At 41.5% G+C, this 15,280-nt stretch overlaps 1 protein-coding gene across 3 annotated transcripts in view; it reads left to right on the top strand.

Moving 5' to 3' along the window:
* Window positions 1-15,280, top strand: part of rptor (regulatory associated protein of MTOR, complex 1) — a 133,092-nt gene that overhangs the window by 39,385 nt on the left and 78,427 nt on the right. For all 3 annotated transcript variants that reach the window (XM_079159845.1, XM_079159846.1, XM_079159844.1), the window contains exons 5-7: window positions 1,443-1,601; window positions 2,181-2,327; window positions 8,794-8,969. In XM_079159845.1, the coding sequence (XP_079015971.1) occupies window positions 1,443-1,601; window positions 2,181-2,327; window positions 8,794-8,969 (482 nt within the window). The remainder of the gene's footprint in view (window positions 1-1,442; window positions 1,602-2,180; window positions 2,328-8,793; window positions 8,970-15,280) is intronic.

Below are 15,280 nucleotides of genomic sequence, written 5' to 3'. Positions count from 1 at the left end.
CTATCAGCTCTGCCAGCTCCTCATGAATGAGTCAGATCCTTATTTTTGGGATGCTCAAATAGAATGCTTAAAACCTCCAAGAAACAAACGGCTTAATGTGTAACAATGTAGTTTATTGGTGAAATATTTAGAGACATGGCCTGGGTAACTGTAAATCATTTAGGATTTCACAGTGGTACATAGTAATGAGTACAGATTGGTGGCAAATTTCTGGAAAACCCAACCTAAAGTATTTTGAAAAGATTTTGTTCATTCCTTCTTGTCCGATAGTCTCCAATCTGAAGAACTCTACAGGAGGGAACAACAATATTCTTCCTAATAATCTTCCTTCATTTGGTGTTTTTTAACCGTGGTACCACATTTGTACATATTTTGTGTCATTGTCCGTTTGCAGTTTTAAATTCCAGTTCAGTGCTGCCGAATGAGTCTCTTCAGTTTGGCAGAGGGTTGCTTTCTCCTCTGTTGTTTACTTCAATTATGGGATATCTGAGCAAGAAGAACATCTTATTCGCCTCTTAGCTGCATGCAGGTCAGCTTGACATGTCAAGCCGTTAACCTTACTCACCACTTGACTGACAATTAACGTCATACTGTACCGTTCAACTTAAGAATGTATAAATAATGTGACGTGTCAAAAATAAAAATAAAATCATTTTTCTTTATATTGTAGAGCCATGGTTAAAGTGTAAACCAAGGACCATTGTCCTCAAAGGAAGTCGGTTCTCCTGCCTGTTTCCAAGTTGTTGATCATTGAAATGACTGTTAGAATCAGAACTGTTTATTGCCAAGTATGTTTCACATACAAGGTATTTGAGTTAGTGAATGGTGCACAACAAGAAACAAGACATCATTTAAAAATAGAAAAATATTAAAATGTACAATAAAATATGGTAAACAAACTGATAGCAGTACGTTAAATTAAGTATATTATAAAAGCGGCAAGTTTATTTTATTGTAGAAAGGATGTGCGGGCCGTGTGTTTATGTAGAACACAGTTGGATCACGCTGACGTACCCGCTCTCATAAGAAGCCTTGTGATGCACACAACATGAAGCCATCCAGCCTCGTGTCTCATAGATGTTTGTACTCTTCCAAGTATTTCTCTTTTCCCGTGGCATTATTTGCTGTATGTTACATTAATTTAAACGCCACCAATACCAGCAGGTTTTGCATCATTCAACATGATGAATAGGGATGCAATGCTTGGTCTGCTCTTCTCTGATGATCAGCAGGCATGATAGGTCAATGTGTAAATATATTATGTGATTAGTTTTTATTAAACGCCTTTTGCTATCTGAGCACAATGGCCAAATGTTAATATGGAATGGAAAACACTACGTCACATAAAGTCAAGCTTGTTAGACAGAACGTAGTTCCTACTCCCGTATGTAAGTGTAAAACGATCATGCTGACGCCCTCCTCTCTTCCTCCCTGCTTTCCAGGCGCGTTACAAACAGAGTCTGGACCCCACGGTGGACGAGGTGAAGAAGCTGTGCACGTCGCTGAGACGCAACGCCAAAGAGGAGCGAGTCCTCTTCCACTACAACGGCCACGGGGTGCCACGGCCCACTGTCAACGGAGAGATCTGGGTTTTTAATAAGGTACCACACACAGACAAGAAATATGCTCCCACATTCATATACAGTAGCCGTGGACTTCTAGACCTTTACTGCAACAAGGTTCCAACGAAAACTTCATCATCTGTTGCTGAGATGCTATAGGCCGTTTACAGTGAGTGGGATTAAAGGGACTCATGGACGAGGCTGGTGTTTGTGACATCTCAAGATGTAAACATTAACAGCGTCCTCCTCGGCTGAGCTGTAAGGTTAGCGAGCTCAGTGGTGCTAGGTGAGCTAGCAGTATCTGTTAGCTATCGTCCATAATTAAGCATTCCTTTAGAGCATTTTAGAGTTGATTTTGCAATGTAATTATGAACGCAAACAAGTATAACACCTTTATAGCATCAAGATTATTAGTTTTATTACTCATTGCCTCTGTATGTTTCTGACCATCTCACCCTCCCTCGTTATATTTTTCTCTTTTCAACTATTTCTCTCCCCCTCTCTTCTGCTCACGCTCTTCATCAAACAGATGACTGGTTAATAATTAAACACAAATCTATAAAATGTGAGTTTTCAGCAATAACATCTCATCTCTCTCTCCCTCTTTTTCTCTTTCAGAACTACACCCAGTACATCCCGCTGTCCATCTACGACCTGCAGACGTGGATGGGGAGCCCGTCCATTTTTGTCTACGACTGCTCCAACGCGGGAATCATTGTCAAGTCGTTTAAACAGTTCGCCCTGCAGAGAGAGCAGGAACTGGAGGTGGGCAGCTGCACCGACAACACACACGCGTGGTTTACGGCATGTCACAACACAGCAGCCAGGAAATTGTAGTTGGGTTGTAATAAAAAAACAAAACACTTTTAGGTTAGTCAAACAAACGCGCACTGTGTGCAGGCAAACATAGTCATTCATTGAAAAGTGGGAGATTTCTCTTTTGCCCACACACACACACTTATATATGCTGTATTGATAAAGGAGACCTAAGTGGTGTCACTGAGTGTCCAGTCATGATTCTCCGCTTGAATCCTCTCCATGAAAAATACAGGGTGTCATCAGTGCTGCGATTCAGCCAATCAAATGGGCAGCTGGCTCTAAATTGAGTTTTGGTTTAGTCTTTCAAGTACATGCACGCACACACACACACACACACACCCTATCAAACAGATACATACCTCTTCCAGCCCCAGTCCCTTCCCCGCTTCATCTTTTTATTACGTTTTCTCTCTCTTTCTCCCTCCCAGCTATGGAATGTTATGTGAATCCCTAATGAGATGGCGCTGTCATTCATCTCAATTATTCATGGTGAAGCTTCAGCCAGGAGAGAGAGGGAGCGAGAGTGGGGGAGAGAGGGTGGGAGAGAGGGAGAGGGAGAGGGAGAGGGAGAGGGAGAGAGAAAGAGAGAGAGAGAGGGAGAGAGAGAGAGGGAGAGAGAGAGAGAGAGAGAGAGAGAGGGAGAGAGAGAGAGAGAGAGAGAGAGAGAGAGAGAGAGAGAGAGAGAGAGATGCGTTACCTGTTAAAGTAAAGGTGAAGGCAGCAGCTAAACTGCTGAGTTGCCGCAGTGTTCGACAGAGTTCGTCTCTCCATCTTCAGCTCGTGCTGCTCTTTCTGTTAGCAGTTTGTAACGGGTGACTTCGGGGCTAAAATCACTGCTCTTATTTTGCTAATTATCAAGATTTCTTTAACTGCTTTCAGGAAACAAAAGTAATTAATTGTGCCTTTGACCATATATTTTGAGTTTGGTCATTTTTTATTCTATATTTTTATTCTTGACATGGTTTTAACCTATTTCCGGTTCTTTGCATCAAAGACACATGGTTCTTTATGAAATTGTATACTAATTTCAGTATAAAATAAAATTATACTTTTCATTTTAGTTTTCATCATTGAAATACCTAACAAACAATGGTAGCTCACCTGTCACTGAACTATACTTTAGAATCTAAACAAAACAAAAACGTATTTAAAAGGCAAAATATATATTTATTAGTATTACTATTCGAATATGTATTCAAATGATATAGTATTATAGAGTATTTATTTTCAGCCCTGCAGTAAAATCCCTGTCTGGGCGCTGCTCCGGAATGTGACCCAGTGGCACCATGGCAAGCTTTAAGAATAACTACATAGAAATAGACAATCATCTCGCTAATGGTCTCGTTTACTTATGTATGTCATAGGCATCAGTATTAAATTGAGACAGTTTCATAACCAGTAAAAAAGTTCTTCGAAGTCACTTTAAAGGTGGGAACGTCAGGGTTTAACTTTAGTGTTTTGTTAGTGATGTAAACAGAGGAAGTGCCCCAGATAAATGCAGAGGGAAGTTGCATAACATCCATGAGGAATTCCACTTTTCCACCTGAGTGCTTGCACTTCTCACCACCTCACACAGGAAGTGTATAATGGGGGGGGAGGTAATGGAAAGATAAAGAGAGAGGCGATGCCTTCCAGAGACTTTTTAATCATGCAGGATATAATCCAAGCAGGGAGTCCCCCACCTTGCCAACACACTCTTGCACCTGCATCCCTCTGTCGCGACACGACACACACACACACACACACACACACACACACACGCCCCCCGCACACACACTTTGTCAGCCACTTTTAAATAGACACACTTGCAGGGTGAGCACGATTCACATAGCACGACAGGCCTGATCTCACCAGGGATTATTATTTGGAGATGCAGATGAAGACCAGAACATGTAGACGACGGCTGAGGAGGAGGAGGAGGAGGTGTTTTATCACTCCTCCACACCGTATCAACCTCCTCCTGCAGTCCATTCATTCAGTTAGTCAGTCGGTTAGTGTGGGGGTGGGTTGGGGGGTGTCTGTTCTGAGTGCTCTATTATAGGGCCACCTGCTTCCTTTTAAATATCTAATCACTTCCTGTGTGCACTCAGCAAACATGTTCACTGCATTAGCTGCAAGGCTTAAAGAGATGTGCATGTATACTGCACCCTGCAGCACTCACAGCTACAACACGCAGGACTGTGAGAGCTTGTGTGTGTGTGTGTGGTTTGTGTGTGTGTTATAGCTTAGATGTTTGTGTTGGTGGCGTTTCCAGGATGCTCACATCAAGCCTCCATCAGGTCCTTCTATCATATTAATGAATAATTAATGCTAAGGCTGTAGAATGTATTGCTCGAATAGTAGCTGTCAGTGCACGTGCATAACTGCATATGATTATTTTACCATCTGAAATCCCCCCCGTAATATTAGTCTCATCAATTAGTGTCACTTTTTGAAAAAGAAAGGAATTCTCAGCATTTAGATCACACCCTGGTATTCCCAGTGGAAAAGAGAGAAAACAACGCTGTCATGGTGATTTTCATGGTAATTTGCGAGATTACAGTATGCTAATGTTATAATTACAGTGGATGCTTGGCATTAATCAGTTTCTGTTGGCAATGTTGTCGTCGTATTTACCGTTCGGATTACTGCGGCGCGCCGTCACCCACTTGATTCATGGTTTCTTTCAGGAGACAATGTTCTTCTTAGGTTGACATGACGAGAGGCTTTAGAAACGCACGCTGCTTTGTTTGTGATGTCTGCCTCTGCGCGCGATTCGACATTTTCCTCATTAGAGAGAGAGAGAGAGAGAGAGAGAGAGAGAGAGAGAGAGAGAGGAATTATGTTCCAGGAAGATTGGCACAGATCCATCTGCACGGCAAGAAGCAGGCAGCCGCAAACGCCTGCTAGCATTTCAAAGAGAAATAAAATATGCATGTTGATAGAAAAAAAGACACATGCACACGTCCTCCGACCCTCCCCATTAATTAGACTATTCTTCTGTATTTTTAATATCATGATTTATTCATGTGTGTGCAGAGCTTCTTATAGAAGCGTTTCCGTAAGTACATAATGTCTCACACTGAGATCTGAGCTTCAGCTGCTGCTGCCTTTTTTCCGCCACTTATTATAGAGTCAGCTAATGAGCTATTGGACTAGCAGAGAGCAGGATGGCTGTGCAGTATATACAGGAGTAGGGAGACGTTACATAAATCTACAGTGCCTCAACACAAGCCACTTTTTTCAGTTTGATTAACTTAACTGGAAACCTTTTTGAACATTTGAATCGGGTCACGGCAGTTTTATGAAATAGATACTGATGCTTTCTTTACTTTCTTTGTTGCTTTTTCTTTTTTTTCCCAAGATCTGCAGTAGAAATGGGACATTTTCTTGTTCTGTTTCCTGTTTTGATCCGGGCTGCCTGCTGGATCTCTTGTTGTATTTGTTTTCTTGTCTCATCCTCTTCATTGACTCGACTTGCCCTCTGGATGCAGAAAGACGAGGATGTCCCCTCAGTGCTTGCCTCGGGTAGTGGGGGTTTACCCCAACTTGCATCAGATGCTGAGCTGCAACACACAGCGCGCTGGGAGGCCAAAGGAGTAGTTTCCATTCAGGAGCTCTGTTGTGTCACTGCTGTGCTTGTGGTTGTCTTTTGGTTGTTTTGTTGGGTCTACTTTTATATGAAAGTAGTGCTCATGTGCTTGTCTGTGTTTGTTCTTACACACGTGCATCATGATTATATGATCGCATGTGTTCTTTTGACAGTGTACATTGATTGCCAGGGCTTTTAGTGTACTCTAGCGCACTCTGTGCCAGACGGTTTGAAGGTGTCTCGCACTCTCTCTCCTTCTGCTCAGCCTTCGTGCCTGTAGCCCCAAAAGTGTTTGCAAACACAGAAAGAGTTTTAGCACTTGAAACAGAATTTTCCGCTGCAGTACTCATCTTTTCAGGGTGTCAACAGGTCTTTCAGTATATATATATATATATATATATATATATATACTGTATATATATATATATATACAGTATATATATATATATATACTGTATATATATACAGTATATATATATATATACGTGTGTGTGTGATCTCAGCCAATTAAAAGAAAAACGTTATCACAATGGTCATATACATACTGGTACATAGATGAGCAGTGGGGTGCTGTCACCCAGGGAGCAACTTGGGTTTCAGTGTCTCGATCAAGAAGGAGATCAAACTGCCAACCATGCGGATAAGGGACGACCCAAAAGTTTCACAACAAACCAAATTTGGCACATTGCAACTGTTGCAGGGAGCATCAATGGTAGGACTGAGTCTTGAAAACGGATTCCGCCTCAGAACCGGTTCCAAATTTTCCAACTCAAAGAATAAGTTAAAAGAACAGAAGTGGACGCAAAATAAATATAATCCAAGTACTGCCCAAAATTGTCGGCCACACAATCGAGTACAGTGTCTTGATAGACAGAGCAAAGACAAAACACAGTAGAGTACAGTAAAGAAAGGACCTGCATTTTATCGGCTTTATATTTGCCATTGTTGAGGGCAGCAGAATTAATCGAATATTAATTGCGATCATATTGACGTTTAAAGTGTGCGCTACGCTCATAGAAAACTCTGCTGCGTATCAAATCAAGCACTTCTTAAACTCACAGCCAGCCACCCGGAGGCGATCGGGATGTTTTGGCTTCACTTTTGGGGAGCTAGCCTGTGTAAAGATTTACTGAACGTTGCAGCTGTAGTCCAGAGTAGAAGAGTAATATACTTTATATTACTTCTTTTATCAGAGAACAGACAGGCAAAAAGAAAATGCACTGAATTGTTAATGTATTCCTTTAATGTCATCACTGTGAAAGATACATGTTGCTGCAGTCAATAAAATAATAACACGGTTAAAAATGGATGAGCAGCATGATGCAAGGTTTCATGGAATGAGTGTTTTGCAGAAAAGAGGCGTTGATAACAATAATGATATGATAATCTCCTTCCCTAATTTCATACTAAAATTGGGCAGAACTGCAAAATGAACACAGATTATTAAAGTCCTCTCCGCAAACCACAGAAGCGGTATAGAACTCCCAGAAACAAATCAACAGTACATCAGCAAAATGAGCACATAAATAGTCCAGGGCTCCAAATGTAATTAAAGTTTCACATCATATGCAAGCCTCCTCAATTTTTCCATTTTCATATTTGCAAGTATCGCTCCAAGATAACATCTAATTCTGTATTTAGAATGGACAAGATGATTGTTTACCACTAAAGACCGCCTGCTTAGGGAGCAAGCGAGAGGATCGATGGACTATCACATTATCATTTGGCTCGTAGTACAAGGTGGCAAACCTGCAAAATGCAATGATTTGTATCTTCTGCATTCACATTTTCCTCTTTTTGTTCTGCACCAGATAGAAAACAAGGGGGGAGGGGTCCATTTTTTAATGTGATACACACACTACAGCAGCTTATGAAGATTAAATAACATCTCGATGATGTACAGCAGATACCTTGTTTAAATACAAAAAACAATGCATTTCTGATCTCAGTGAAGTCTGTTACTGAAAGTTGAAAAGTGACCATAATGAATAGCAGATTAGCCTTTTGTAGAAAAGTTTTCTGGGGGCGATGATTCAACGCCAAATCTGAAGAGCATCAACAGCTTGCAAAACAGTACGAGCAGGCTTGTGTAGGTGGTACCAGGGTGCTAATGCCTTCACCTGGACATTTGCACACACTCACACTGTAACAGATTAGTTTTCAGACTTGTTTTTACTTTAAGTATGAAGGTAACAAAGAGGTCTCCTTCGGCTTTGTATTTTGTCCGACTTGCTTCACTTCATATCTTTTACATCAGCCTTGAAGTGGCTGCTCTTTAATCTGTCCCTGACCTTTTATTCCACGTCTTATCTGGTCTTCAGCTCAAGTACATCATCCTGTCTGCTTCTGTCGTCCTCCCTCTAGTACTGCCACAATACCGAGACTTTCATTTGTGACGATGCTAATTTCAATTCCTGGCTCGTATAATATTAGAGCAAACAAGAAACGGCAGTCTCCGTCAAAGGGAAACACTTTGAAAACCGCTCAGCTCAAACACATCTTTCTATGTGTTTCGACAAATTTGTCTGTGGCAAAGGGATGCTCTCCACGTCTGGTGTGTCGCCTCTTTAAAGTCAGATCGTCTGTCACCCAGCTCCTCATCTCTTTCTGACCCTCCGTCATTCATCTCTCTAGACAATAGGCCAGGTTTCAATAATTTAATGTTTTGGGTCTGAAATCCAGATTTATAATGAGGTCACTTGCTGTGGTTGCTGCAGTCTCCAGATATTTTAAACCGTATTCTTTTACACACACACATTTTAGTTTACATATCTGGCTCAGGGTGTTGTTGCGGTCCCCAATGAATGTGAACAAAAACACTGTGATGTTTTGTCTGTTCAGGTCGCAGCCATTAACCCCAGCCACCCGCTCGCTCAGATGCCACTGCCGCCCTCCATGAAGAACTGCATCCAGCTGGCTGCCTGTGAGGCCAGCGAGCTGCTGCCCATGAACCCTGACCTCCCAGCTGACCTCTTCACCTCCTGCCTCACCACGCCCATCAAGATCGCCCTCAGATGGTAATGTTTCTCTCACACTTTTATTTCCCTTCTCTCTGCCAAACTGTTTCCCATCAAGCATTAAAAGTCTGAAACAATCCAGATGGTAGATTTAGGTTGTGTCTTATATTTATGCTGAAGTAAGCTGGGATTTTTGTCACCGAACTGTGAACACTTAAGCAGTGTTTTCCAATAATGAATCCAAACAGCCTTTAAACAGAGGCAGGAGAGACTTTCTTATGGGCTTTCTTAGCAGGTAAGAAAAGGTTTCTACTCTGGAAGGATTTAAATAACTTTTCTGCTCATGATTGGTTCAATTTTGCGTTCCAGCTGAAGGTACAGTCCGGCTCACTGTAGACTAGCTGTATCACTCTCTGTAACACATAATGCGCTGACACTCACACACAGGAAAAGAGAGGGGAAGGGAGAGAAGCACCGTACCTTTACATTCGTCAGTCGCCTCTCACTCTTCACTCTTTCAGTCAGTCAGTAAAAGAAACCGATGTACAACTGCCAGAAAGTTTTATTGTACCACACAAAGTCAAGCAGGATTTTCTTTCTCCTCGTGAATTTGATTTATTCGTTTCCTCCCGGAAGCTACTCGGCCCTTTTATGTCGTCAGGCCATCGGGCAAACCTGTTCTTGGTGGGCATTAAAGGTAGAAAAGGGGCGGGGCGGGCTGGGGCAACGACGACAACACAAGCTGTCCTACTTTCCTCAAAGAAGCGGACATTATTTACTTATTCTGTACTTTACTTTCCTATTGATCAGCTGCTTTGCTGATGACCAAGGAATTTCCTTTTCATAAAAAATAATTACAGCAATAGCCCGTAAAAACTAATGTGCTCATACGTTGGCCTGTAAACAAATGAATGACTAAATGTACTGTAGCCTTTGCCAACATATAAAATAAAAGACCCGACTTTTGTTGAGATTGTCCGTCTATCCATCTCCTCTGCTGTGTTTCAACACAACAAACATTGCCATCCGGGCTAATGCATAGCCTATAATAATAATAATTAAAAAACAAAACACTATGCATTTGAATACCTTTTGGACATCATTTAGCATGGCAACGATAATCGGAGCCTCGAAGCATTCGAGTCATTCTCAGCAGAGACCAAACCTTGCTCTGAAATCCGACCCTGCTCAGTATTCAGCTATGATGAAACATGTAAACCGACGTCATCCACAGCTATGCAAGCATGATGATCCCCGCAGAGGACGCGTCGGTAAAATTCAGAAGAAATGCGTTCGGACTTGGCTGATACAGTGGCCTGATGTAAAAGCAGCATGATGCATCATTCAGAGGACTGTACTGATGGAGCTTGGAGCTGAACCACGGCGGGAGCACTCGGGTTGCATCAGACAGTCAGCTGTGTTTTGGGGGGGGGGGGGGGGGGGGGGGGCATACTGAGCGTGTGGGGCTTGCACACCGAGGCATAGGTGATTGCATCACCGCTCTCCTGTCAACACAAAACACACACGCACACAGATGTCATCCATATTTTCGACATACACATGTGCTGTAACTTCACATCCTGTATGTACGGCAATTTGTCAGAAGCAACAAGTATCAAAGTCATATTCTTAGTCTGTACTTATTCTTGCTAGTTACCAGCCGCTGTGGCTGGTATTGGTTTCACCTTGTGAGTCTGTGTGTCATTATGGCAAAAACTACCACAGAATTTGTTTCCAGTACTAGTTACCCAGGTGTTAGTATTTCTGTCGCCCTGTCTGTTGTCCGTCTGTGGCAGAATTTGTCGATATGGTAGTGTCACAATTGTGCGAGATGCAGTCACAAAACCTTTGTTGTTTGGTTGAAGGTGCTTGAGGTTTAGGGGTAGGAAGCGGAGAAGGGTCTGTATGCCTCTGACACGATGGTCTCTCGTCTTAGACGGTATTTTAGGGCTTTTCCTCGGTCAAAATGAGGCGGAGGTGGCACCATCCTGATCATGTTCACTCGCGTGCATGTGCACCTCTCCTGGGCCGTGTACACTCAACCAGCCAAATGACAGGTTGTTGTTCTGTAGTGGTTTCATTAGTGTACTGAAGTAGCTTGTCACATGACATGTTTAAAACTGAGAATATGCAAATACTGATACTAAATATCTTGAAAACTATTTGATTCTACTGGCAAACTATTTTTCACACAAAGGTAGCTTTCCTCCTGTTTTTGAACATTAATTATTTAAAAAAATCTAATATTTGTATTTGAAGTATGAACCACGCTCACACATTTCTCAGGCACAAAGCCGTTCCTTGTTTTGTGATATATGGAAGATGTAGGTGAGCAGCTTAGCTTCCATGGACCGAACAGATATCTGTGCAGGTAGTGTAGTCCGTGGTGCCATGAATCATTACTTACCTGCACAGTTCTTTGCATTTTAATGACTTAATTTACTATGCACACACTAAAAGTCACAGGGAGGATTTAAGAAACTTTCATCTATAATTTTGAAAGAGGATAACAATTTTTTAAAGTCTGTAAGTGATAATGGCAGGTTGTCTTCGGGAGGTGTCCTACAGCTAGATGAATGTTTTTTCTCTGCCAGATATGTTGAAGAGTTTCATTTATCTTCCTCCTCTCTAAATCCATAGCCCACCATGACCTTCAGCATAATGAGGTCTCAGTATTACACCATTAATATTGATATCTCTTACCAACATTCCATTTTCGGAGAACAAGTTACTAAAAGCCTGCTGAATAGTATTGACGGAGCTATTCCTTAATACCCTCTGCCTTCAAAAAAGGGATGTTATGGATTGCGTGGGGAAACGTCAAGCTTCAGTATTAATTCATTTAATTTGCTGGTTGGTTATGAATCAGGAAATTAAGTCATGTATTACTGTGTATATAAGCATTATATATGACTTTTCCTTACATAGCTCACATAGTTGAGTTTGATACGCTTCTTTAGCATAAATGTTACTTGAACTCCAACGCTTCCAAGGAGAATATTCATTCTGATGAGTTATTTATTCATTAATTCATTCAGCCTTTAACCTCTTCTACAGTTTTAGAGCTAGTGGAGGTATTGATCATTTAAAACTGGAACCGAAGGATCCATTGGTACCAATTATGCTACGCTCACTTATCCTGAGCTGCATCTCAAATGAATCTTACAGCTTTCAGATGATGTATACCACTTCAATGTGGCATGTACTGTAGACCTGCTACCCCCCCCCCCCCCCCCCCCCCCTAAAAATCCCCTGTACCCCCTAAAATAATGGTTTATGGTAAAGACAGGTGGAGTGGAAGAGGTTTATTACACTTGGAAAGAATGGTATATAAAAGTAGAATAAATACAGATAATTGGAATAATAAGAACAAAAACATATATCTATCTCCGTCCATGTTGGATGGATGCATGCCACAAATCCAATCGGTTTTACCTTGGAGGAGGCAACACTGTGTTTGAAATTAGCTACATCCCTCTCAGAAACACATAATGTACATATGCGTTCTGCCAGCTTTGGTAGAGAATAACAATTTGATTAAAAACACCCAGCGCTCAAGAAACCTCTCCACCAGATTAAACATACCAGCTGCAGCCTGCATCTACATCAACCTGCCCTCCAGATTTCCCTGAGACCCAAAACTCTCCTCAAGTCTCCAAAGATGCTGCAGCTTCTTCCTCTTCCGGATCTTCCAATAATTTGTTGCCGTCTCTCCTCTTATTATGTTCTAAATATAGACATGCCGAGCTGTCTTTTCCTTAATTTTACACAGCCCCAGAGGGAGACACGGTGAGAAAATGAGGACGGGATGGGCTGGAGTTTGGCTGAGTTAGAGTGGGTGGATGGAGGGATTCACTGATGTGCTGGCTTACCTTGGCTTTAAAACTTTAATGAGATGCATTGAGGGATGGATGATGGGGTTTACACAGAGAGAGAGAGAGAGAGAGAGAGAGAGTTAGGTAGAGCAAGGCAGAGTGAGTGCATGTGTACCTTTCATTGCTCAGCTGAGCAGAAAATCATTACTGATGGAGCGCCATCTTCAAGGGATTTCCCCGCCGCTGCTCTGGATGGGAAGGAATGGAGGTGGTGAGCATCTGAAAATAGAGACATCAGGGGTTTGCAGGGGAAGGAAGAAAAATAAACTATGGATGAAGAAAGAAAAGTGCGGGGTGTGCACTTTTAGCCATGAGGCCCTCTACAGTCAGCAGGGTCAGTCAGTCTGATGGTGCAGTTGTTCTGTCCAGAGAGAAATATCACAAACTATTGTATGTAGTGAAATAAAGTGCAGTGGTCAAAATCCATTCAAATCCAGATATACTCAGTTATGGGTTGTAGTTATGTGTTTTATAAGCTGTCCGTTTTTCCCATGTAAAAACATTTTAAATGTAAAAAAAAAGATATTCCAGCTGATGTCCATGTGATATAACAGAATTAGAAATTGTGTATCATCCATGATGCACTTTGATGAATGATACAAATAGAAAAGAGGTGACGCACCAGCGTCTAGTGGTTCATCTTTTTGTAGCGAGTTGAAAACAGATGGATGACGTACAAATGGAGAAACCAACAATAGTTTGGAGCACCACAACCCTCCAAAACAGCTCCAGTGCTCTTTCACGTAGATTCTCTAAACCTTACTGGAAGAATGAAAACCATATTTTTAAAGAAATATTCCCTCGTGTGGTGTTTTGATGATTATGGCTGAGAGTGCAGTCCAACATGTTGCTCAGAAATCTTCCATAGATTTTAAACTGGGCGGAGGTCTGGAGACAGGGAAGGGCATGACCTATATGTCACATCATTTTAATCAAACCATTAAGTGGGACATGTTTATTATATTTACTAAGGTTTTTCCTTTGATTTGTCACCCGTGTGTGTGTATATATATATATTAATATATATTTAAATAAATTAAATCCATTGTCTACCTCATTATATCAGTCTCTACAGACACATACACAATCTACCTAAATATACCTAATGATGTCATTTCAGTAGGTGACACCTGCTGATTACCGTTTATCCAAATGAGCTTTAATTGAATGTCAGGCTTCCAGCTGTGAGTTCAGAGATTCTGCTCCCAATCCGGTAAAATCACAGCGGCAGCTGTAAACCGCTGTTCTCTCAACAGTTGTTCCATGATTCACTGCCGGAGCCGCTCCAGCATCTTTCTCTGTCGGTGACATCATCACTTGCAGTCCTTCTCCGTGCTGTTCAGTTGAAAGAGAAACTTGATCAAGTTCACAAATTAAAATGGGGTACAAATGTGAATTATTTAGGCTGTAATATTTCTTTAAACTGAATTGTGCTGTTAGGAAGTATCTTTTAATTAGCATAATGTCTCCAGTATACCACTAGCAGGGCACTTTGATGTAAATTTAAAGTGGTAGCCGTAATGAAGCATGCTTCTATGCTGATCGGACAGCACCTTCTAATTTGTCTTATTCATGATCAAGCAGAGCACATTCATCATAATTTATTATCGTTGGAAATGTTGCTTTGAAAGAAGAGCCGTTGTACCAAAGCGTAGCAGCCTGCTGCCGCTTAATGAGCTGCTTATTATGACCTTATGTAACAATGAGCAATGTGGTAAGAAGCAGTTGAAATGCAAATATTCTTTTGTTCTCATAGTCATTATATATGCTTCTACAAAACGGACTTCACATCTACTGACCATGCAGCATTTAAAGTGAAGACATTGTCTTGTGCTCATTAGCTGTAAGAGTTCTTTACTCTAAAGCACATGTGTCAAACTCAAGGCCCGCGGGCCAAATCCGGCCCGCCACGTCATTTTATGTGGCCCGCGAATCCGCCAGCAAAAAAAAAAGAAGAATTTTAAAATCAGACTTGATACAAATTACAATTATCCACTGCTCTCTGTAACACGCACAGCGGAGGTCCTACCCGATCCGCTCGAGCACACCTCCACCAGCGGATGCGGTGGAGACGCAACAGTCGCTCTCCTGCACCGCTCTCCCGCAAGCCGTTCACGTCTCTGATTTGTTCCAGTAGGTCTCATGTTGTTCATTGAGAACTGTGTTGGATATTTAAACCACTTGGAGCATTGTAGGCGGGAAGTATGGCGACATCATTTTCCTATATTGCTAATATTTTCATTTGTTTCGTTTTTTATTATTGATGTTATTATTTATTTCTATTATGTATTCCATTTTAAAGTTTAGGATTGTTTTTATTTATTTGATTATCATTTTTTGTACACAGCTGCACAAGTTATAAGTACAATTTGACCCACAGAACTGCTAATAACGGCTACCAAAGCTTTTGTGTCAACTGGCTCGAACATGCAGCTTGTTGATGTTTGGTTAGAGCAAACAAATCAACAACAACAACAACATTAAGGTTAATGTTCA

The sequence above is a fragment of the Pholis gunnellus genome, assembly GCF_910591455.1.
Source record: "Pholis gunnellus genome assembly, chromosome: 5".
NCBI classification, from domain to species: domain Eukaryota; kingdom Metazoa; phylum Chordata; class Actinopteri; order Perciformes; family Pholidae; genus Pholis; species Pholis gunnellus.
This window is presented reverse-complemented; position numbering and strand designations above follow the sequence as displayed.